At 37.3% G+C, this 24,170-nt stretch overlaps 1 protein-coding gene across 1 annotated transcript in view; it reads left to right on the plus strand.

Moving 5' to 3' along the window:
- Nucleotides 1-23,261, plus strand: part of LOC128998363 (transmembrane protein 161B) — a 41,246-nt gene extending 17,985 nt beyond the window's left edge. The window contains exons 7-14 of the mRNA XM_054424468.1: nucleotides 1,584-1,693; nucleotides 3,998-4,114; nucleotides 5,670-5,810; nucleotides 9,961-10,023; nucleotides 11,857-11,968; nucleotides 15,309-15,405; nucleotides 18,390-18,541; nucleotides 21,180-23,261. Coding sequence (XP_054280443.1) covers nucleotides 1,584-1,693; nucleotides 3,998-4,114; nucleotides 5,670-5,810; nucleotides 9,961-10,023; nucleotides 11,857-11,968; nucleotides 15,309-15,405; nucleotides 18,390-18,541; nucleotides 21,180-21,299 — 912 coding nt within the window. The 3' untranslated portion in view covers nucleotides 21,300-23,261. The remainder of the gene's footprint in view (nucleotides 1-1,583; nucleotides 1,694-3,997; nucleotides 4,115-5,669; nucleotides 5,811-9,960; nucleotides 10,024-11,856; nucleotides 11,969-15,308; nucleotides 15,406-18,389; nucleotides 18,542-21,179) is intronic.
- The last annotated feature ends 909 nt before the right edge of the window (nucleotides 23,262-24,170 follow it).

Below are 24,170 nucleotides of genomic sequence, written 5' to 3' on the forward strand. Positions count from 1 at the left end.
GTATTACTGTAGAATCTACAGTTGTAAATAGTATCCAGTATTTCATGTAAACACAAGTTACATTTTAACAAATATTGTTTTTTTACCAATTTAAACCAAACTTGACTCGAAACTGCCGAGTTAAAAAATAAGCTTGAGTTTCAAGGCCGTACTCGACTCGAACTCGAAATCTCAAGTACTCGCACATCTCTATAATTAATCAAATTTATATTATTGTACTGTATCCACAGACGCGAAATCGGCAAATTGCCGCCAGCCGCTATCCTTTCCCGTTCCCCGTATTTTTCCCGTCAATGACCGATTATCCGAAAAATCAGTTATCCGAACAACCCCAATCCCCATTAATTCGGATAATCGACGTTCTACTGTAGTTCTTTTAGCCTCAATGATTCACATGGTCTCAACAATCACTAAAGAACCTGAGCCTCAGTTTATTGTTTGCCCTCAGTACTTTTATGGGTTATTGATTATAACCTGCAATCTAATTTTCTCATATAAAGACAGTTATATGTGTTCACTTATGTAGTATGAAGAAGTATTTTAGGATCGTTTGGGTGACATACTGTTTTAGTATTTACACTCACTACTTAAAAACTATCCTACAATTTACAGCAATGGAAACTAAACTAAAATAAATTTCAGAATCATACAGTAATCACACCAATCATAGAAAAACAATAGCAGATTAATTTCATGTCCAGGAAACAAGTTGACAGCTGCACAAATAGTTTATAGGGAGAGGGGGACAGGGATAGTGGGTCCTAAAGCCCCCCACACACTATCCAACATGTTGGTCAAGCATGTCAGGATCCAACGTCTTGTTGAACATATTCGACAGTCTGTGAGTTCCAACCCGACATGCTCGACGGATATGTCAGGTCATATGCTCGGTTTGGTAGCACCACCTAACTCAAGCCGTCTGCCTGACATGTTGGAATGTGTGTGGGAAACTGTAGAGCCGCTCGCCTGACTAGCCACAGTTTGCAGTTGTGTTGTGGCTTATATTCGTTAGAGTGAGCTGTGTTGTGAAGTTATTGCCCTGCCCCAAGTGACTTGTAAACACTTTTGTTTTCCATAATGTCATTTGATGATAATACAAAATTCTGGTCAGAGTTCGTTGAACTGTACAGAGACCAAAAGGCGTTTAGGGACGTCGAAAGTAAACTCTATCGTAACAAACATGCGTGTAAAGAGAGATACGATATCTTAGGAGCGTAATGTGGCTAAACTTGTTTCCCTCTAACAACCACTGACTGCTTTGACCAACACCGCTTATTTCTCTTCTTTTTATGTTTCAAACACAAAAATCCAGCACAAACAGCTACAGTCGTCTCGAATCACATCTCAAAACTGATACAATACCCGACTTGTTTGGCATTATGCTCGACAGTGTGTGGGAAACACCCGACATCAGGTTGGATGCTGGGTCCGTCACCAGGTTAGGTCCGGCGGGATGTTTGACAGTGTGTGGAGGCTTAAAGTTGAAGATCAAACCAGCAAACATATGATTGTTAGGCAAGCACTATACCCTCTTGCTTAGTCTGTTTCATCAACATATTTTACATTTGTTTCTTCCGTCACAGATGATTCTGATAGTGGATGAACGCAACCTAGAGTCTGGCCTAGAGACTGCGTACGCCAGCTTCAACCAGAGCGCTGCCGAGTTTCTGGACAACCATGGACTGGATTCACAGTAAGCTGTGTGTGCCCTTCACCTATAACTTGCATATCTTATTTATTTTATAGGAAAACCTCAAGGCGTTGATAGTTTTAACAATCATATAGCTTGGTTGGGAAATTATGTTGACCAAATAGGAAACAATATATACTATTTTGATTCAAGACAAAACCTTTTCATTAAAGGGTTTATGTGCTTGTGACCTTATCCGTGTTTCCGTGGGGCACTTAAATACTAGAAATTTCAAAATACTAGGCATTGGTACAGAATATTTAATTTTTACGTTTCCTAGTTTGGAAACACATGATGGCAAATCTTTGCTCAGCATCTTGTCAGGAATTAAAACTCAAGTTAGAAAAGTCTACTTACATCTTTTTTGATCACATATTGGATATTTTTGAATTTTAAGATTCATACCTACATTTTTGGTTCTAAACTCTTTAAGCTTGTTGTAGGGTGGCTGCAGTTTCAGTATATTGTTAGTGTTGTAACTTGATAATCTAGTTAAACATATATTTAACCCGTGAGACTATGCTTAAGGCAAAACTTATTATAAATGTGGGCAGAAACGTACTAGCAATGAACATGCCTCACCTGTGGACTGCTGAAGACTGTTCGCTCTTATCTCGGACGTATTGTATCCAGTCTTGACCTTTGTTCTTCGTAGCTTCGGTCTCTATTGTCTTCTAATTCTTACACATTAACAGATTTGTCCCTTCAGGTTATTACAACTAAAGAATGGCTACTTAGCCCAAAAAAATACTTAAACAAATAAATCCTTTATAACAGTTAGGTATCCAGTGTTAAAATACAACATGATATTTTAATCAAATTGGTGGTGTGGCAATATTCCAAAATAATACTTTTCCAGTGACAAGTTAAAAAATAATTTAAGGAATAAATATTGGCACTCAACCTATTATTTTGAAAATCAAATCTAGAAAGCTAGATAATGTGTGTATTGTCATTCTGAGTTTCTATCCAACCCTACATTATAATGATAATCCATATTCTTCCTTAGCAACACAATTTTTGTGCAGTGCTGTGCATGTAGTGAATATTATTAATTCTATTTACTATCTAAATTACCAATATGTTCACATGTCATAATTCATTTTTACCAATAATGTACGTCTAGGTTACACTTACTATGATTTCGCTTATTTGACATTACCATTGTCTTCGAGAATTTTAACTCATCCTTTTTTGCCAGCCATTAGATGTATAACCATGTATTAGATGAGTTGTTCGCCTGATTGTTTTGAGTCAAAGGTGATGAGCTAATTTCTGGTTGATTTGTGGTTGAGTAATTTGTGATAAGCTGAAATAAAAGTCTTTTAATGACACCAATTGCTTTGCTTACTATTTGCTCATTCTCTATTACTGACCCATGAAAGAAATTTAATAAAAACACAAGGATTCTGATAAAAGTACTAAACCCCCCTAGGTATTTAAACAACCTGAAAATCAAACCCGTTAATACATATTTACCATGTTCCAAAAACATACTACAGGCTTACAAAAAACATTACGCTAATATCAGTCAAAGTTAATATTTTTTAGCGAATTTACCATGTAGGGAGTGAACTATTACCGTAGGTCTCATGGTAAGACCTAGGCCCGGGACTGATTTACGTTTTTTTTTTTTGTCCCCAGATGCCAAAAACACCATCAGTTCAAATTCATATATCAGCTGAAGTTTCAGTGTTGTGTCTGATGGCACGATAACTTGGGTAAAAACATCCGATTTTGATGAAATTGGCAGTAAACTTATGTCTATTCAAAAAAGTTCACAAAGCAGAATGCTCGGACTATAGGAAGGGGATTTTACGAGGGGTTTTATGGGGTAATGGTTGGTTTTACCCATTTCCCCCCACCCCAAACATTTCCAAACTATTTTCTAGAGCTTAAAAAGCAAACAATTTAGTACATTGAAGCACTGTTGTACGTCTAATGGTAATGGGTAAAATTAAAAAAGACTGTAAATTTAAAATTCTTATGTTATTCTTATCAATAGGCCTAAATAAACTCTTGTATTTTGTTTGCTTATAGATACATTTTGATTTAATTTATCAAATTTATCTTTTTTATACTAAGCTATTGCATTTCATAAAAAAACACACTTTATTACCTTCCCTGTAGCAGCAAACCTACATCCTCATCTTACTCAATCTTACTCAAATAAGAAATAAATTTGACATGTAAGGAAATTTATAGTGATAATCCATCCAAGCAATAATGCAAATTCACTTAGTCTGCAGGTTTGTTGCGGTGAGGGAATTTTGGAACCCTTCTATACTTGAACTCTGTTGTTTGCAGGGGTCCAGCCTCCAAGTTGATGTTAAAGCTATGTCTGGCTGTATGGTGTGCTCTTACTGGCGCTCTCTTTACCTTCCCTGGTTTGAGGGTGGCTAGAATGCACTGGGACTCCCTCAGGTATGGTTATTATGTATGAAGTTTGACATGTGATATGCCTACAATCTACAAATAGTAATAAAAATCTTTGTAATCAAAAATTTGTATAGTTCAGAGTATATTTTGTATATTGCCTTCAGGAATACTTCACAAATTATCTACAAGAGGTTAAGTTACCTTTTTCTGCCCAGGTAATCTGCCAGGTATCATTTACAAGGTGAAATACAGTTACACACAAACAAAATCAAATATGATAAATTAATGCATGGCCATACAACTTCTCATTACAGCACAAAGGCACATGGTGTAGGACTAGACTGATGCCATACCTTCCTCCTCTCCTTCCCCTAGAGTTATCAGTTGTCGATCAAATCTCACAGATTTTTAAGACTGCCTCATATATTATACTGGGAGAGGCAACAAGACCACCCCGATTTTCTTTCGTTGTTGTACTATAAGTAAAGCAACAATTAATGAACAGCTGTGCTTATAACATCAATTAAACTATGCCATTTTAGTAAACATTATGAACCCAAGAAAATATATCAAGGATACAATACAACAAAATAGGCTACAATCCCAAATACATTGGATTAATTATCAACTAACGAAATGTCCTATGTCTAGGCCAGGGTCTAATTTAGGGTCTCACGTCTGAAGTCAGGTTCACCCCCCTAGTTGCTATGCCCATCATAGCATCGGTTGTTGCTTAGCTCACTTGGCACTTGGTTAGTCAATATAAAGCTCTGTAGAACGTCTCGTTAAATTTTGAATTAGATTAACCTTTAAGTCCTTGCTCATGAGCACACAAAAATCAATTTTGAGAGAAATGATTGATTTGGCTAAATCCTGAAAATTAATTTGGTTGAGTGTTGAACTGAAGTTAAAGTTAAGTTGTTTTGTCTAGCCTTGACTGCGACAGTCTTGGGGCTAGGAGAAGGGCCCTGTTTGGTATAAAGCAGCCAGGTGATGAATCAGACGCTAACATTGGGCAAAAGCTCCTGCACCTAGTCAAGGACACGGATGGGGGTATGGCAAGTGGGGATGCACAATAAGCTTCGGTTGATGTGCTAGGACCCTGAGTCCACCCCTCTCTCAATACAATACAATACAAGGCTAGCCTTGGATTTATTGGCTTGTGTAGAGATCCGCTGCAAAGTATAGTAGGGCATAGTGGATGTGGTCCAGTTCACTAGCCCAGTCCCGGAGTTGGGTAGAGTACCAGGTAGACTAGGGACACCTATTCTGCAGTAAGTCACAGACGATGGGACTAGAAGTTGTCTTGTAGTTGGCCAGACCACTCAAACAGCTGGAACAGGAACCTTCAGATACATAAATCCTCGTAGACCAAAGGTAAATGGAAGAATAGCATCAGAAGTTCGGTGGAGTAGTAACTTACTTGAATTTTGTTGGCCAAGTGAGACCGAATTTTCATCCCAATTTTCCACCTCAGCCAATTTTGGTTCATGAATCAGCTGAGGGGGAGGTGGTCAATGGTTTAAGGCTTAACAGACAATGCTAATCTGTTTTGTTTTCTGCTGCTTAAACTCTAGTGCCAACTCTATTGATGTTGCAGGTACTGTGGTGAACGAAGGCTGCTATGGATATTGCTCAATATCAGCTTCATCGCTCCTCTTTTCCTGGTCCTGATGTGGATTCCTCCAGTAACGAAGGAGTACTTTACCCATCGAGTCTTCACAGGCATGACTGCCCCACTGTAAGTTTAACGACAGATAGAGTCCATTATCCGAGGGTATGGGGGATTATTTGATGAATAATTTGTTCGATAGGATTTTTGGGAGGATAGCAGGCTTATCTGAATTAGAAAGATTCCAAACTGACTCAAGAGACACAAAACTTTACTATACACAAAACATTAGAATATTTCACTGTCATTGACAGTATTTTCAACTAAGGAAGAGTTTTCTTCAGGTATAATGTGGTGGCCAGGGAGTTGTTTAGACAGTGTAATGTGTAATGTGCAGATACTTATTTTGAGGGGAAAGGGGTAAAACTAGACCTTTAATTGTCTGGCTTAACCATTGACATGGCCTACGAGTCTTAAGAAAGTTTAGAGGTTAGGAAACTTACCTTAGTTGTAACATCACTGTTTATGATCTGACAAAATAGACTGTTCGGTTTGGTAATAAAAAGTGTAGAATGGGAGTTATTAATTCTGTGTTAGCGTGAAATAAACCTTATACAGAGTTTTATAGCTTATTAAATCACCATCAATGTACGTTCGAAAGCTAGGGCTTAACCCGGCTTAGTACTTTGACGACACTTTATACACTTGATAAACAATAATATGTCTCATAGACGCAAGGAAATGGTGTGAGTAATATAGACTGACAACTTGAACTTAAAACTAATTGTTGCGGGATTCAAACACAACATAACCTCTAGTCGATACAAAAAGTCAGAGCGTTTGGGATTGCGACTAATGTCCATGGAAGGCCACCAAGTCTCACTGCGGTGGATGGGGCAGTGACGGGTCCGTGAGAATTGATATTGATCCAGACCATGGGGACATCTGCGTGTGCAAAATAAAATCCATTCGCGAACCCTGTAAGGCCAACCCAGAACTCTGAACTGAGGCCTATCCAGAATCTTAGCGCAGTATAGCATGTGGTACTTGAACGTGGCTTATTAAACTGGTGTTTTATCTTACAGTATGGAAAAGTACGGCACAAGTTACAGTCGTGATTACAACCGGGAGTTATCAGCTCCATTGGTCTCCGCCATTGTTCTAGGAATGCCACTGCCCCTTCCACCACAGTAAGCCACGTGATGGCTGTCCATTGACTCTAGTTGCAATCCCCATCCCCAATGTTCTCTACATGCTCCTTGCATGTGGGACAAGGGGAATCTGGTTTATCACACAGACACATTTCATTACAGTAATCTAAGGGTTCTCCTTTCTTCGACTGCCACTGTAGCTTGGGGTTCATGTAAACTGACCTGTCTCAGTTACATGCTGAGGTTCATTCCGCCCCTCCTGCCTTGCAGTAGGCTAGGGCTCATCTGACCTAATCTGGTCTTCACTGGTTCATACACTGGTTCTCCATTGTTTGTTTTATGATTTAACAACTGTTGCTGCTTAATCAGTCGAAAAGCCAAAGCTGGCCACAGTACGATGTGTGTTCCTCTGGTTAATATCATTCAATCCCAGAAGTGTGGTAAGCTCGCTGATTTATCTCCGTCAATCTTCTGTCGCAATAGATTGGTTCAACACTCAAACTTAGTTGTTGAAGAGTTGTTGAGTCGACTGTCCATTGTTGTCGATCGATACTTCAGGTAGGTTCCACAAGCTACTGCAGCTGCTGATGACACGCCTGACTTGTCAGTCCCTCGGGTTCATCACACGGTACATGGTTCAAACCATAGGTCATTTACTAAAGCCTCCATTTTCCACTCCCTTACCAAAATAATCTCTTCATAAACATAAAACATCAACACAAATCATAAGAAATGAAATAAAAATTCATATGGTTAGTTAGGTTAAGCATAAATCATCTCTCCCATGGCTCTAACTTAAATGCCAGAGAGAAAGATCCAAAATAAAATGCCTTGCTACTTAACTTGATTAGCTATAGTTGGAGATCATTCCAACAGAGCAATCAAACTCCACTATTATCTCAACAAGTAGTCAAGGCTACAACAACTTATCTTCTTCTGGTTTTCATGAATTGCAAAGCACTATGGCTAACTCTTGGTTTCATTACCATTAAACACTGAATAAACTCTGGCCTAAGGCCAGTGCCAAGAACGCCACACGTGCCATCGGGACATGCTTGCCTCCCACAACTAACCATAGTAGATATTACAGCCTACTATTAAAACAGTTTCTTGATTAGATAAAATTGTGTTGGTCTTATTAAAATGGAAAAAAGTAAATTGGCCTCAAATATCGACTCATTATGGGCTTAGCACACCATCATATAATCTCAGCGTTGCCTGAGTCCATTTGTTTTACAGGAGTGAAAATATAAAATATATTAAAACCCACATTTGCAAGTTTATTAAACCAATTTATCAACTAGTATCTTTTACCCTGACAATAATTAACTTGGCTTACCTTACATCTATCCCATGTAAGACTGACAATATAATATTGGAAGTTCACACAAGTTAACTACGCTTCACCAATGAACTAACTACCACGATAACTAAAGCCTGCTATCTAACTAGCTTGCTTGTCGACGATTATTTTATTGTCGGCGACCATATTGTCTAAATATTGCTCAATGTATGAGGGTGTTTCCATCGGATTGCTGGTGAATTTGACATCGTCTGGCGACTTCCTGGTTGCTCGATTTTCCCTGGTGGATTGACCAATTCACCGGCAATTCAAAGGCTTTGTGCCCACATTCACAATGGCATCACAAGTTTCTGGAATTATTTTTCCCATCTCTGTGAAGAAATTCCAGTAGACAACTTACAGGCGTTCTTTTGCGCTGATTGGCTGCATTAGGCAAGTCACTTCCTTCATGAAAGGCTCTACTAAACTTAGGAGGTGACGGTAGTTTTTTGTAATCGTCTGGATTTTTTTCTGTCCTAAAAGGGGATATGTCACTAAACTTGTGCCTTTTTTAGACCACTTTTTGTGCCAAAACTTTTTTTACTTATTTATTTTCATTTACACAACACTGAACTAATACTGTTATGGATAGCAGCAACTACCTCTTCAAGTTCCATTTTCAGAATGATCAGCAAACTCTTTAGATTGCCACTTGATATTGCCTGATTGCAGGGGTAAAAAATATGTTTTGACTGGTGATATGATTTCAGGCTAATCGCCCATCAACGGGTGAGCAAATCACCTAATGTATGGCTTAAGAGCGAACTAGTCACGATCGGTGCTGGTGAGGAACTGTACATTCTCGAAGAGATTGAGGAACTGATTTTGCTCCGTCTCAGGATCATCCCTCTTGTTCTCCTCTCTTGCCAAATAGGGTGCTCAGCTGATCATAAACAGCCATTTGTTAGCTCAAAAGCAGCTGGTTGCTGAAGTCAGCCATCTGGCCGTCGTCTGCAGATAACAAATCGTCAGACGCTCGCCGCTCGGGCATGTTGACTTGAGGTTATTGTTGGTTTGGTTCACACCACAATGAGTTTTAAGTTAAAGTTGTCTGTAAATACAATTCACTCGACATTTCCTCGTATTTGAAACGAGTTATCATCCTAAGGCCGCGAGCTTACCAAGTGTAGAAAATATCATCGAAGTACTAATCTAGGTTAGGCCCTAGCTTGATAATGCACGTTGCTGGTGAGTCAAAAAGCTATAAAACTGTATAAGGTTTCACACAAATAAAAAAAATTACTTCTATTCTACACTTGTTTATTATTACCAAGCAAAACAGTGTATCATACCTATCACCAGAGATGGTTAACGCTTAGTCTAATTTCCTTCTTACCCTTAACCTTAGTTAGGGATCCTAGGCTAAGCCTATGATTACGCCAGGTGACTAAAAGACTGGTTTTACCCCACCCTTTCCTTTCAAAATAGGCATGTTACCAACTGAATGTGAGTACTACAACTACTTGGATTCTTAGACGATAATTGATCAAACGACCCTCCCAATGTTGAGATTGAATGAGTTTTTTGGGCATAATTTGTATCCAAAACATGTTTCCAGCAAAAACTGCTAGTCATCGAGTGAGTTAACTTGGGGGAAATTGTTTTTGCTATGAATTATATGTGAATTGACTTTACAACTTTTTCTGCCTAAGTCTAATCATCACAATAGTCACTGATATCCACATCCACACATTATAATTTGAAATAATGAAATGTCTTAATGTTAGATGTAGTAATTGTTACATGAAATATACATTTTTTGCTATTATGTAAATTTCCTTTGCAGGATGTCCGTGCCTACTTTTGAGAGTCTTCGTTTGGTTCTAGTCATTGCTACAGTGCTTCTGAGGTAAGGTGTATGGAATTTTATTTTACAATTTTACCATTCATACTCTGTTTATATTTTTCATAAGCTAAGTTAGCAAGTGAAAAACAGCGATTACATTTATTTTATCTTGAGGACTCAATTTACAAGTCGGTCATTATTTAACCTTTTAAATTCCAAAACTCTGTATCACACAAAAGCAACATGAACTTTCAATTACAATTTAATATATGTGAGTGTAACTCGACAAACAACGGAAAGTTATACCTGAAATTAACTCAAGCTTGAGTGGATTTAGATTATTGCTTTTTACTTAAGTAGTCTTTTAAATTACATATACAGTAGACCCCCTCTTAACCGACATCAAGTTAACCGATAAACGGATTATCCCGCTAACAATATTTCTATTTCACATTTTGTATTAACCGACCTTTTTTTGGCAGCAGTTCGGTTTAACTGCCGCTTTCTAGGACTCTCGGCATTTCCACCCACGCTCAGCGATGTGAAGAATAAACTAAACTCTACAGGATTTACAGGCTATAAATAAACATCCTGTCTCGTAATGAAATGGCAGCTTGTATATCTTTAATTTCTACAATAAAGTTTGTACTGTATTACGATGGGTTTGGGGAGCATAAATTAATATTACTAAAGGTAATAAAATAACAATTTTTATTGGCTCCTGCCTACAAATATAATTTAGTCCACTGAAAGTATTTGACTTTACCGTGTTTTGGGTTTATTTGTGACTTTTCAGTCATCAATACTGAAGAAAAAAGGGGATAAGTGTAGTTTATTCTGTAAATAACGTATGCACAACTTCAGAATTATGATGATATAATATCAAATGAATAGCACTTAATTTTTTTTAATCTTTAGGGATTGCTCATTTTAATCGAACTTTTGAGTTTTCCAGGAGCTCTGGTCCCAATAGGCTCGGTTAGAGGGTCTAATGTAGATAGTAAAAAAAAAAAACTTAAAGATAATAAAAAAAAACACTTGTAAAAGGACTGTTTAGATAACGATGTTGCTCTTTGCTTTTGTTCTTCTATTCTTTCTTAGGTTTCTCTTCATCCAACAATTTCACAAGTCAAAGTCACCATAGTTACTTATCACCCAATCACAGCTTACTTAACATTACGTTGTCATCAGTCCTCCCTGCTCCTTCAGTGAATGAAATCAGTTCTCAGTTGCAACATAGCACGCAGCGACAGCAGACAGAGATGTGTTAAAACGGAGCAGACTGTTAGCAAAATGTTAGCGCTAGCGTTGATGCCAATAGACGCCACCTTTCCATTTAATTTGATAAAGAAATGGTCGAAATGGATTTTTCAAAAACAATAATGGGGGGTGGGGTTCGTTATATCGAGGTAAATATGCAGACAATTTGTTAAGTAGAGGTTAAATTTACTATGTATAGGTTCTGACAACGATAAATTTGTTATATTGAAGTGTATTATTTTAGCTGGGATCATCCAAAATTTGTTAAATGAAGGTCGTTTATATGGTTTGTTTGTTATGTACAGTTTGTTATATGAAGGAATTTGTTATATCGAGGTTCGTTATATCAAGGTTAGACTGTACACTGCAGTAGCATAATCAGCAACCAACTGTTGTACATAATATACACGTTCTTGGAAAATGGGCTCTGCAATCAATGCCCAGTGATCTCCGCTCTGCGATGATCTCTTCAGACAACTTAAGAGTGTAAAATGGCTGGGATGTTCGTATATGAAGTACACATAGCACTGGTACCTTGATCTAACTCGCTTAATCGCGAAAGGAGCTCGGTGAAATCCTAATTTTCAGACTCCCTTTGTAATTTCCTTAATGTAAACCACATTATGGTTATTTCAGAGTTGCAGTCATGCCTGTTTATCTTCAAGCTTATCTCAACATGGCCTACCACCGAGTGCAGGAGCAGAAGAAGGAAGCTGGACGAATCACTAACGTTGAACTCCAGAAAAAGGTATTGTAATCCTTAATCTCAATGGGTAAAGTTTCATTGTTTTTCATTTGGGCAGTCCAATTGCAATTATACTTTATGATTTGGCAATTTATAGAAAAAGGTAAGAAATATTTATCTCTCAGCGTTACATTTACAGTGACAAAAAAACACAGTGAAAACACTTGCTCAGGAATACATAAAGGAATGGATACATAACCAAACTCGCCTAAGAAAGAGTTACGCAGTTGATAGTATGCAAAAAAGATCATAATAATGAAGGTAATGAAGATCAGGTAGTTGGACAAGTAATTCTTACCATGAATGCATGGGGCAGCACTGGACGGTATTCAGTAGTACTCACCCCTTGCCACTTGTATTGCGGCTTAACACATTCAATGCGGCTGCGCAGTGGCCGGCTTTAACGACGTGACCAACACTACAATAGAAATAATGGAAAGGGAGAGGGAGAAGAATGATACCCACAAACAACCTGTTACTGATAAGACGCACCGACCATAGTGCCCGGTAGTCTAGACGTAAACTCCCGCCGGTCACGTCGTTAAAGCTAGGCCTAGGCATGCGTGTTACGTGTTTTTAAATGTTTTGAATGTATGTAAATTATTTGTGAACTTTGACGACATTCGGAAGAAGTGATAATGTCCTTGGAAAACCTGAAGATGGCTCCGTTTTGAGCCGAAACTAGTTGTTTCACAACCACTTGGGATTGTCGACATTACAGGTATTTAAACCACTTTAATTTGTAACCGTCCCTACCACCAATAAAATAGTCGGATCAAAAAACTAATTATAACATTGGGACAATAAGCGGCAAGCAAAATAACGTCTCACGGCAGTGGCTAACCTCACATTGGTTTGTAACAATATGTTGCTAACAATAGTTAAACGGTGCTTTAATCAGAATACAGTGAACGTGTTAAATTGTTCTCTGATAAAAGCATTAGACCAATAGTGTTAGACTTAACAGATGTTGAAACACTCTTTGAGTAAGCTGTGTATCCATTTCTTCATCCTTATTGCTAAATAATCTGGTGTATGATTTAAGGTCTGTATATTAAACCAGATTATGATTAAGAAGAGATATAAGCTTGGTCTCTATCAAGGTCACGTCGCACCCTAGGCAACTAGTTCCATTATGAGACCAAAACCATCTTCACACCTTCATCCACTATCATTCTAAGTGGATCCCACCCTTATGAGACAATTAGTCTTGTAAAAGTTTTGAAAATGATTGAGACAACTTCAACTCTCCCGCCAAGTACAATGTTCTGTAATTAAACTTTCTTGGTCTTAGGCGTCAACCGCTATTGAAGTCTGTTGCCAGTCATCGTAAATTAAGCTGTGGAGGTAGAGACAGTTCAGCAGTGATGGTAAACATTTGCACAATGTGTACAACGTTTTGCACGGTGTAGGCCGGCTTCGGCTTTTCTCATTATCTTGTTTGGTATTGACCAAAGTTGAGAGAATGTTTTATTCAGATTGTGGTATTACTGCACAATAGATAGTTGAAGTTATAGAGTACATCTCAATAACACGATCAAAGGCAACGGTAAACCCACCTACCTAGCAGTCTTAAACCCGCCTATCAGCAAGCATAGTTAATAATTTTGATGGAAACTGACAAAATCCTGTCATCCACTTTTTGTTGTGTGTGTCCTTCTGCGAAGTCTCTAAGCCACCAATGCACATTTCCTACGGCTAATCTCTTTCCTGCATATACAGCTGTGAATTGGCATCAGATTTCTATGTGGGTTGACCCAATCCCTCGGAAACTTAAAATCAGAAAGTAATTCATACTTGGCGGGTGTGTAGATTTTCCTTCTTTTCAGCTATTAAGACAAGATTAATCACTCCATATGAAGCATAAAGGATGAAGTAAAGAACACTACAGTCTCTCAGATTTGAACTAACTCATTTAACTGTGAAAGGAGTTGGATGGAGACCCTAATTTTTTTGACAGCCTTATAAAGGGTGCGGCAAAAAAATGATATTTTTTCCAGTGCACTGTTCAGCAACAAGTCATCTGAGGGTGGTAGGGGTAGGCTCGTTGGAAAGGCTACACAATGCCATTATCTGTAGGCCTAGTCACAGAAGAGTGGTTGTCTGAGCAATGTGCGTTTGTCTTCAAGTCGTTTAAAAAAATAATGATTCAGTCATTGCAACTCAGTGGCAGTTCCGAGCATTCTTCAAATTAGGTTGACATGAAGAAGTTCCGTCCCATAGCACAATTATATGGTGGGTTACTAACTTTAGAAAACCAGCTTCTGTGATGAAAAAGTAGCCAACTGGCCGTCCAAAGTAAGATCGGACGCCAGACAAATAAACATTAGGTAGAGATTGTGCTGATGCGGAAAACAGTCCTCGTAGGTCCGCGCGAAAACAAGCGGCTGCTTTGAACATGTTTGACCGTTACATGAATTTTGAGCTGATCTTAATCATTTTCATCCCCAAAGATAAATTTGAATTAACCTGTTAAAATTTTTCTAATTATGCATGCAGATAATTGTGACATAACCTCTCCATGTCTACCTAATTGAAAGAATGCATGGAACTGCCGCATTCAGTTGCAATGACTGAATCATTACTTTTAAAAATGACTGATAACAAACGCAGGTTGCTCAGATGACCACTCTTATATGACAGCAGATTATGGCATTGTGTAGGCTTTCCAACGAGCCTACCCCCTACCGCCTTCAGACGACCTGTCGCTGAACAGTGCCCTGCAGAAAATAGATAAGTTTTTTTGCCACACCCTTTATATTTATGGGAAAATTGTTAAATTAAAACTCAGCCTCAATTCAAAACAGTAAATCCTCCAGATTCTCATCTATGTTATTACAGTTATTGTATCAAGAGTAGCAGTTAATGGTTATAGAGGTTATAGAGGTTGAAGGTTGTCTTGTGAAAATTATTTGGTTTAAAGAGTTATCAGTTTCCTTCCCATAGATTTTCTTACAAGTATAAATACAAGTTTTAATCCAGTATAAATACAAATATTACTTTGCTGAAAACAATGTAAATATTTAGTTTGATGCAGTTATTTATAACACAAATTTACATTGAAGGTAAATGTTTGGATAACATAATTTAGAGTGACAAAAGGTATGTGCCTTGTGTTTGTAAAAACTTCCCCCCTCACCATCCCTATTGTTTTTTGTACATTCATCTAAAAAAATGCTGTAAGTATACTTTAATGAAAGTATTCTGAATAGGGGAAGAGTGGTGGGTGGAAGTTATCTTTATCTCTCGAACTACCCTCCTACATGCAATCCTAATTGCCACAATCTATACTTGAATGTAGTGGAAAGTTTTCAACCAATGATAAAAAAAATGTTTTTTCCAGATAGCAGCAGTGTTTTATTACATGTGTGTTGTGACTCTTCAATACATCTCTCCTCTGCTCATGTGTTTGTTCCTCACTCTCATGTACAAGACTCTGGGTAAGTTACAACCCCTGTTGCAGCTAACCTGCACACTAAGCAAATCTATAGTTGATTTATTAGGTGTATATTCAAACATTATCACAATTTTAGGACATTTACACTAAGATCAACACCCAACAGGTGACATTAGTCAAAGAGTACTTAGGTTTTCTGCTGTGAGAAAAGAGGAACAAAATAGTATATTACGTTACTAGTCCTGAAAATAGGTGTTTACCGAGTGCGGTTGTTCTTGTTCTAAACGAATTTGAGTGCAGGATTACCATACGTGTCCGGTAAAAACATTTTAGACTAGTGACGTATTTATGGTACACTACTCTGAACCAACTTGAACATAGCAAAAACCTGTACAAATCCTTTTATATTCTCACCGACTAATGGACAAACAATCACTACTCATAACCTCTAAAAGAGGCTGGTGTCCAGTAAAAACTCATTACAATACAGTAGTACGTAATGAAACCCCATTTGATTTAAGCTGGCAGCAAACAGAGCTGTATTCTGGACTAAGTTTTAACTGTATCCATGTGTGGGATGTTCGTCAAAACAGTGTAGTGTGGCGTAAACTGACTTGTGAACTAACCTTTGTTCTACGTTGCAAGGGTTGGATTAACACGTGTTGGTTTAACACATTGTTTAACGCATTTGTCCTTCCACATACACTACAGAGTTGTGTGTGGAACGTATCCAGCAAAGCGAGGGGTGATCCTGTATAGTACAATGGTGAAGTGTACTTATTAAAATTAGTGGCAGGTACCAGGATCTGAACCCACGGCATCGCTGCCTTGCACCTAAAGTCCATGGCGCTACCGACTGAGCCACCATCTCACCTTTGACTCGGCCTGAGTTTTACACACCACCGTGGTCAACTCAGCTTTGTCTTGATCTGTCAAGTCTGTTAGATTGACAGAAGTAAAAAAGATAAAAGTAGTAAAACTGATTAAAAAACTAGTATTTTACATCCTGGCAATAATTAACTTGATTACCTTATATCTATTAAATACAGGATCTCCATAAAAGAATGCAGGATTTGAAATGGCTGTTGCTTGGGGACTATTAAAGATGATTCAACTATTTAAATGTCAAATTAAAGGGAAAAGATCAAAGTTGTTTTAAATACCAAGAGTTTGGATTGTCATCAAGGTCATTGAATGTATAACTGGCCAAATCTGTATGCTTACGACGATCGGCAGGATTTAATCTGATGTCTTAACTGAATTTAGTAGACATGAAGTCTCAATCTTATACGAATAACATTGTGTAGTGTTGATTTAGGTATTTTTAACTAAAAGCTTTGTCATTCAATGGATTTTTAGGCTTTTAATGGAGGATTGTCAGATTTCTTCAATGTTTTCATCACTTGTTTTTAGCCAGCCAGGTTAGTGTCCTCTCAGAACACTTACAATGTCACAAATCTGGTTAAACCACCAGCGAATCCCTTTATCTCTCGGTGACCTCTGTCCTCGATACATAACTCAAATCCAGCGCTGCACACTACCAACTTATTTCAACTCAGCAAACTACAGAACACACTGTGCCTTCTGTTGCGCCGTAAACGTCATAACTGGTGACTGTGTAAGGCGTGTGATTTACAACGACGGCATGCCCCCGCACAATCGTTTATTCATAAGCCAAGGCCATCGTTTTCCCCCTTACTACAAAAAAGACTTGGTTATGTCATCTCCAATTTGACGTATAAATCATTTAGTTATCATGAATAGTACCAAAGCAATAACCGTTTTAAATCCTGGCATTTTTCTTCGGATATCCTGAATAGGACATTGGGAGTTCCAATGAACTAACTAGCATGATCTCAGTAGCCTACTGCAATAGCCAAGGATAAAAACTGAGCTATGTCAGTGTTGAAGAGGAACTGAATCCTACCCCCTGTCTGGGGATCGCAAACCATCGCTCTCACTCACTAGCCCTGGACCATCTTCGGCAAACACAAATGTCAAAAGCTCGAGCTTGTTTACTTAGGGTTATGTTGGTTCAGTTCACACAGTTTTAAATTCAAGTTGTTGGTTTATATTACTCACACCCCATTTCCTCATGTCTTTGAGACAGATTGTCGGCTGCGATGTGTGGGTGCAACAGTGCAAAAAACATTACCTATGTACTAAGCCAAACAGTAACTTGATAACACGTTGCTGGGAAGTCAATAAGCTATATAGCTGGAGTCTCACACTACAGGCTGGCTACCTGTGTGCGTAAAAGCATTTTCCCTCCTCACCCTAAAAAAAAAAAACGGGGGAAACACGGTTTATTTCACTCATTTACAGAATCAAACACTCACATTCGACATTTGTTTATTCCCAAACACAACAGTTTATTAAACCTATCTTAACCTGTTATGGTTACGACGTAGTTTAGCTGGCAACCTATAACCTTCCTTAATGATTCCAGGCTATGCCTTTGTTCACGCCAGACCACTAAAGGTCTCGATTTATCCACTTTAAAAATAGGCATGTTACAAATCGACACTTGCTAACTCTAAAAAACTGTGTTTCTGTAAAAATAAAACTTTGCTTAATATTTGAGGATTGTAAATGTGTTAGAGGTAGGGAAAATCTATTTCCTTGAATTCAAATCATATCAAATAAATTTACTCAGAAATAAACACATTAGATTATATTTCAAATACATATCCTGTTTTGACCAAAAATTTCACCTCAAACTCAAATGAGCTCACCAAGTAACGAATCAGGTGGAAGTAGAGTAGACAAAGTACAAATGTGGTTCAATGGTTCTATTGAAAATTTTTAACTGTTTTGCTGGCAATTGTCCACCGTGTATTTAATACTTTAGTCCATCATGAGTTTTAAAACTAATTGTTTATTTCTGTCATATACAAATTTAAAAAAATTATAAAGTTAATAAGGGAAAAATAAAAATCCACAATTCTCTATGTACTATTCTGGACTATAATTCAAAATAGTACAGGGATTTTCACTTTCTGTTTTTTTACCAGTTTATGATTCTAGGAGAGTATTCTTGGGAAGCTCTATGGACGGAGGTCGACCAGCCAGAATGCCCCGCAGTGAGCCCCACACTCGGCCCCGTACCTTCCCCCGACGATCACACCGTCCTACAGTCCGCCAAGCAGTTTACTTTGGCACTTGACTCACTAAAACAGGTAAAATTTGTGTAGAATAATTGTTATAGTTGATAATTGATGCTTTTAAATATTTATATTCATTTGAGTCCTCTGTTTAGCACACTTTCTTTGACTGAGCTAAAGCTAAGTGAAGTGTTATTCATTCCATTTTCCTGTTGTGACCGGGACAGCTGTTTCAGTTGCTAAAGCTAGGAATTTGTTTGTAAACATCTTAAAATTAACGCCTTTTTCATCAGCATTGTGAATCTGGTCTTTAATGTAGCCTTGAGTGTAATCTGCAAACATTGTTTTGAAAACATCTACTGCGTGTAGATCAGCAGATAACTTCTCACCACACAAGTTCAGTTGGTGGATCCCTTAACTCTTTTTAAAACGATCCGACCAACCTGAGCTGGCACAAAAACTTTTCCCTTCATCACCTAACAACTCTGCTAACATTTGAGCCTTTTCTCGCAGTAAGGGACCAGTTAGTGGCATGCTTTTATCCCTTTGTTTGTTAAACCACATGAATAACGCCTCGTTAACCCTCTTAAAATCTGACGTCTTCAAAGTTTTCCTGTTACCATTTTTCACGGCTTTGGCTTACCCTAAAAACCTAGGTTTAGATTTAACCCATTCACTGGTCGACTGTAGACACGCCATCTCCGTAATTAGCCACAACTGTCTTTAGTGAACAACCCTCTTCAACTTGTTTGATAGCAGCCAATCTATCCGCAATAGAAATAACCACACGTTTTCGCTTTGAAGCCATTGCACAGACACAACTTTACGGTACACTACTGCAAATAAAAACACCTGGCAGCAAACAGTACCGACTTGCTAATCACAACTGGTTCACTACTGCAACGCCTTAACAGCACAACTAACTGTGACAGTGACTGATGGCGGGGAATGGGGAATTGCCAGAAGTAGTGAGTGGTGACGGGGAAGGTGAATCTAAAGGACACGTCATCGTCGCACATCACCGATACGTGACGTAGGCAGGGGCCCGACACTACGCCTCGCTGTTTACATATTACATATTGTACTTATATATTATAGCCCTGTATTTTTATGGAACCGTTTCGGTTAACTGGGGTTCTACTGTATATCAACGGTCAATACCATTTACAATATAATGGACATTGTGTAGTTCTTACTAAATACATTATTAATTAATTTTCATCTCTTGAGAAAACAATAATAATACAGTAATAATAATGTTAGATGAATACAACGTGGACTTTAAATTACGATAAATAACAAAATAATTACAGAATATAAGCAACAGTAGACACTAGAATACTGTATGTATAGAACAATGAAAGTATAACAATAAAGCTGAAAATACACCGTGTCCCAAAAAAACTGAACAATTTTATTTACTTATAAAAAGTTTATTAACAATCACACGATAAACTAATTACATTTTAACTGACACAAATATTCCTAAGTTTTGTTTGATATCATATGTGTTAGTGATTTTCAACATGGTTGCCATTGTTGGCAGAAAGATAGTCAATTCGGCTGTCCAATTCAGCCCACACTCTATGGCGCATTTCGTCAGTAATGTTAGTAAAGGCTGCATTTATTCTTTGCCTCAATTCTCGGACATCGGAAACCTCTGTCTTATAAACTTATAATTTTGACAAATTTAACTCACATGCTGCACAGCGAACTGACTTTCGAGGGTCGTGAAGAAATAATTGTTGCACGTTTTCAATCAATTATTTTGGATTTTCGGCCTACCTTTACCTTTTAAATGTTGTAAGCTTCCAGTTAACATAAATTTGTCATACCAGGCTCGAATGCTGTTCCGTGATGGAGGACGTCGACCATAGCGTCTTCTAAATGTTCTTTGCACTGCAATATCTGACTTACTTTGAATGTACCACTCAACGCATTGCACTTTCTCTCGTGCGTTCATGGTGCCTGCTTAGTGACAGGGCAATGTTTTTAAATTTCAAGTTTCAAGCGACAACAATGAATCAGCTGATAGTTACAATTGATATTGAACAAAACTTCATGAGCTCAGTTATCATATGATCACCTTCAAAGTAGACTAGATATGCCTGGACGTATTATATAACAATTTAAAATTGTTCAGTTATTTTTGTTACACGGTGTATATCATAAACTTAACAATATGGAAAATATGTAGTTTTATCTAGGAATACAGATACCAGATTACAATCATCTCAAATGTTGTTTGTTGCTTAAATTATACACTTTATGCCAAAGTTTGAGGGGTTCTAATTAAGCTTAAGGTTCCTTGGAGGCTAACGTATCATAGCATATTTGGATTATTTCAAACTGCTGTTGAAGGGTTATTTATTACCCAAAAATATTTTTTGAATTAATTGAATTGATTGTAATTTAATTATCTAGTGCACTGCGGATCAGAAATTTTCCTTGTAGTTTTGTAAATATTTTACGAGTTATAATGTCTATGCTCCAAGGACTCTTAACAGCCATTTTACGTTGATGTCTGACTATCCAAAAAAATTGGTTATTCCCTAACACTCCTTTACCCCAATTGTTTCATATAATCGACACTACTGTAGTTTATTCATACTACAGAGATATTTATTTTATATATTTTGATAAAATTACATGAATGTGGGTATAATTAATTAAACAATATAACCAGCATCCTTTTAATAAAGAATATTTTCAGGTATTCACGCAAGAAGTGTTTCGAGGCCTGCTCGGTTTTACAACATGGTGGACATGTTTCACGATCTTCACTTCAACTTCACTCGGAATGCTATACCAGACGTACTTCGCTAACAGTTAGTGTTTAGTCGAAAGTAAAATCGAAAGGTAAAAAATAGTAGATGGATAGAAACGCTTGATGGAACGCTAGAGTTTGGTCACTATACTGTGTACAAGTCAGAAGTAGAAGAGGTTTGTTCAGCGAAGACAGAATGTTGGCTGTGTGGAATTTTTACTCAACGCAGGTACTAAGAGTTGATCGACTGATTACTCTGTAAGGCAGAATACACAGTGAGAATAAATAAGCAAACATGGTGAAACATTTATGCTTGTATAACGTTTTGAGCTTAGTTCAGAAAGCGTTTGGGAAAGTGCTTCACAGTTCTGTACAATACAACTTGGCATGTTAGGCGATTGTTTTAAAATTCACAATTAATAATTGTGTATGCTATATTGTTTGTGTGATGGAAATTTTCTGCAAATTTCTTAAAACGTGTAACATAGCAATTATTTTTCACTATTAAACACAATAATAGACAAAATACCTACATCAATTGCAACTAACCGTCAGGGAACTTTAAAATATGTTTAACATAACGTCCATTGTTTTAAGTTACAAACTCTTCAGCTAACAGGTGGCGACAAGTTCATTGTTGTACGGATGGCTAAGTCATGAAACAACGAATATGTGAAAAATATTCTGTCGTAGCGTGAAAAGTCCACAATAATTTTTAACAGGCTGAAGTCAGTTTTTGTTCGACCCTTTAATACGAGAATTGTTTATGATTTGTTTATCAACGTCCTTTTTTTAGGTCGTTTATCACATGTCTTTCAACACAAAAAAAGTCCATTTAACCAAAATAAAAGCCAAAAAAAAATAAATATCCGTGTCATATACTAGTGGAGACGTGTTGTGTGCAATCCCTATAAAACTTACTAAACACTTTAATTTCTACCCAAGCCGAATATTTGGGGTGTGTCCTCCCCCTGGCTAAGCTTAGATTAATACAAATTTTACTTGGACAAATTTTAGCAACTCAATATTACTTATACTTATGCTCCAGCATTATTCTATACTCAAATAACAATAAAAACTTAAAATAAACAACATTCTAAAAATAGTAAAACAATGTAATTTTCTGAGTAAAAACAGTTGAACAATGAGTAAAAAACACTTTGGATTTTTGTTTACAAGAAGACTAGAAGTCCTTCAAAGATTGGATCCAATTTTGATGAAGAAACTGGCAAACAAGAATGACCGATTTATGAGCATATTGAAATATAACCACAATACGCCCACAAATTGGCTGTTCCACTCCAGTACAAGAATCATTTCAAATGTCATTCGCTGCATCCTTTCCCTAGTTGACGATGAAAAAATCTTAGGTAGATTGATCACTCGTCTTTTCCGTGAAAGAGACAATCCAGGGTCTGTCCCAGCTCGGATAGAATTTCCGCAGCGACTGTGGTGGACGATGTGGTCAACTCGCTTCAGTTATAGTATCCCAAAAATCAACGCTTTTCTTGATTCTTTTGGACACAATTACAAAAGCAAGTTGACCAGCCTTGATGTTAAGCGCCATGCTGTTTGACGATTCTTTCCCAGTGCTATGATGGAATATGGCAGATAAGTACCTACTTATAGGTCCTAACTAAGCCAAATCATATTTACTCCATTTACAAAAATTTTACAATAATAAAAACAGTAATGTATAAGTTGGATCAAGCTTAATGATGATATAAAATAATCATGTAATTTTTTAAACAACAGTTCAGTAATATCCTCTTAATCTTTAAAATCTTTTAATGAAAACTCTTTAATACACTTGCTCGGGTAACTTTTTGTAAAAATTTAGTTAACTATAGCTTAAACTAAATTAAGTCATCATATTGCAAACTAGTTTATGCTGTAAATAAAGAAATGGAATTGAATTAAATTTTGTCACCGTGAATTTAAAACTAGCTTGAGTAGTTGTAAAGACATTTACCTATTCTTAAATTGCTACAATTTCCAGTAACATGTGAACATGGTTACACAACAGAATATCACAATTTTATTTATATACAACTGTGGGTTATATATAACCTGTGGGCTTTGCCCCGTTTAACTTCATAAGTATTAATAATAAATTAAAAATGACTATCTCCACTAAGCCTGTGGTTATATTGGCTCTATTCATGAAAAAAATCTGCTCAATTGTTCAAGTCGTCGTCCTGTCCTAATGTGGTTTTATGTCAATGCTCGTTAATTTTCAAGATAAGCTCGTTCGCATGGCTCAATCACGTTCTGGTTGAAGTTTGTTTGCTACGCTTACTTACCTTTAGGTTGGAGCTTGTTCGCTGCGCTCACTTGCCTTCAGGTTAGCTCGTTCGCTACGCTAACTCGCCTCCAGGTTGAAGTTCGTTCGCTACGCTCACTCACCTTTTGGTTGCAAGCTGTTGTCATAAATGTAAAATAATTATAGTGCTGCACCCTGTTGGTAAACCTATTAACTCTTTAATGCTATTGAACATCACAGAATCAACTTGTTTAGTTGAACCAGCTATTAAGATTCTTTAATTCCATTTAAATATGAGTACTCATAAGGTTAACATGGGAAACTCCAGAGCCACTGGGGCGGAGCCCAAAAGCCCGACCAGAATAAAAACTACTTAGTTTTCCCATTTAATGCCCAAAGAATCGTTGTACCGAATTTTAGCCTCCTAGGTAAATGGGAAGTGGGAGAATTAGTGATGAGTCAGTGAGTCAGTGAGGGCTTTCCCTTTTATATATATAGATAGACATTGCTAAGGGTTTTATATATACATACATGCTAAGGGTATTACAGACGGAGACAATATCTATAAAATAGGCATACAATGAGTATGGTGGAACATTATGTATAAACAACAAACACTGAAATATATTAAACTCTTGGCATGACACAAACATGGATATGAGATGAATACTTAA

The sequence above is a fragment of the Macrosteles quadrilineatus genome, unplaced genomic scaffold (assembly GCF_028750875.1).
Source record: "Macrosteles quadrilineatus isolate MER2022 unplaced genomic scaffold, UCM_ALF_1.0 Scaffold_7__1_contigs__length_78375512, whole genome shotgun sequence".
Classification (NCBI taxonomy): Eukaryota; Metazoa; Arthropoda; class Insecta; order Hemiptera; family Cicadellidae; genus Macrosteles; species Macrosteles quadrilineatus.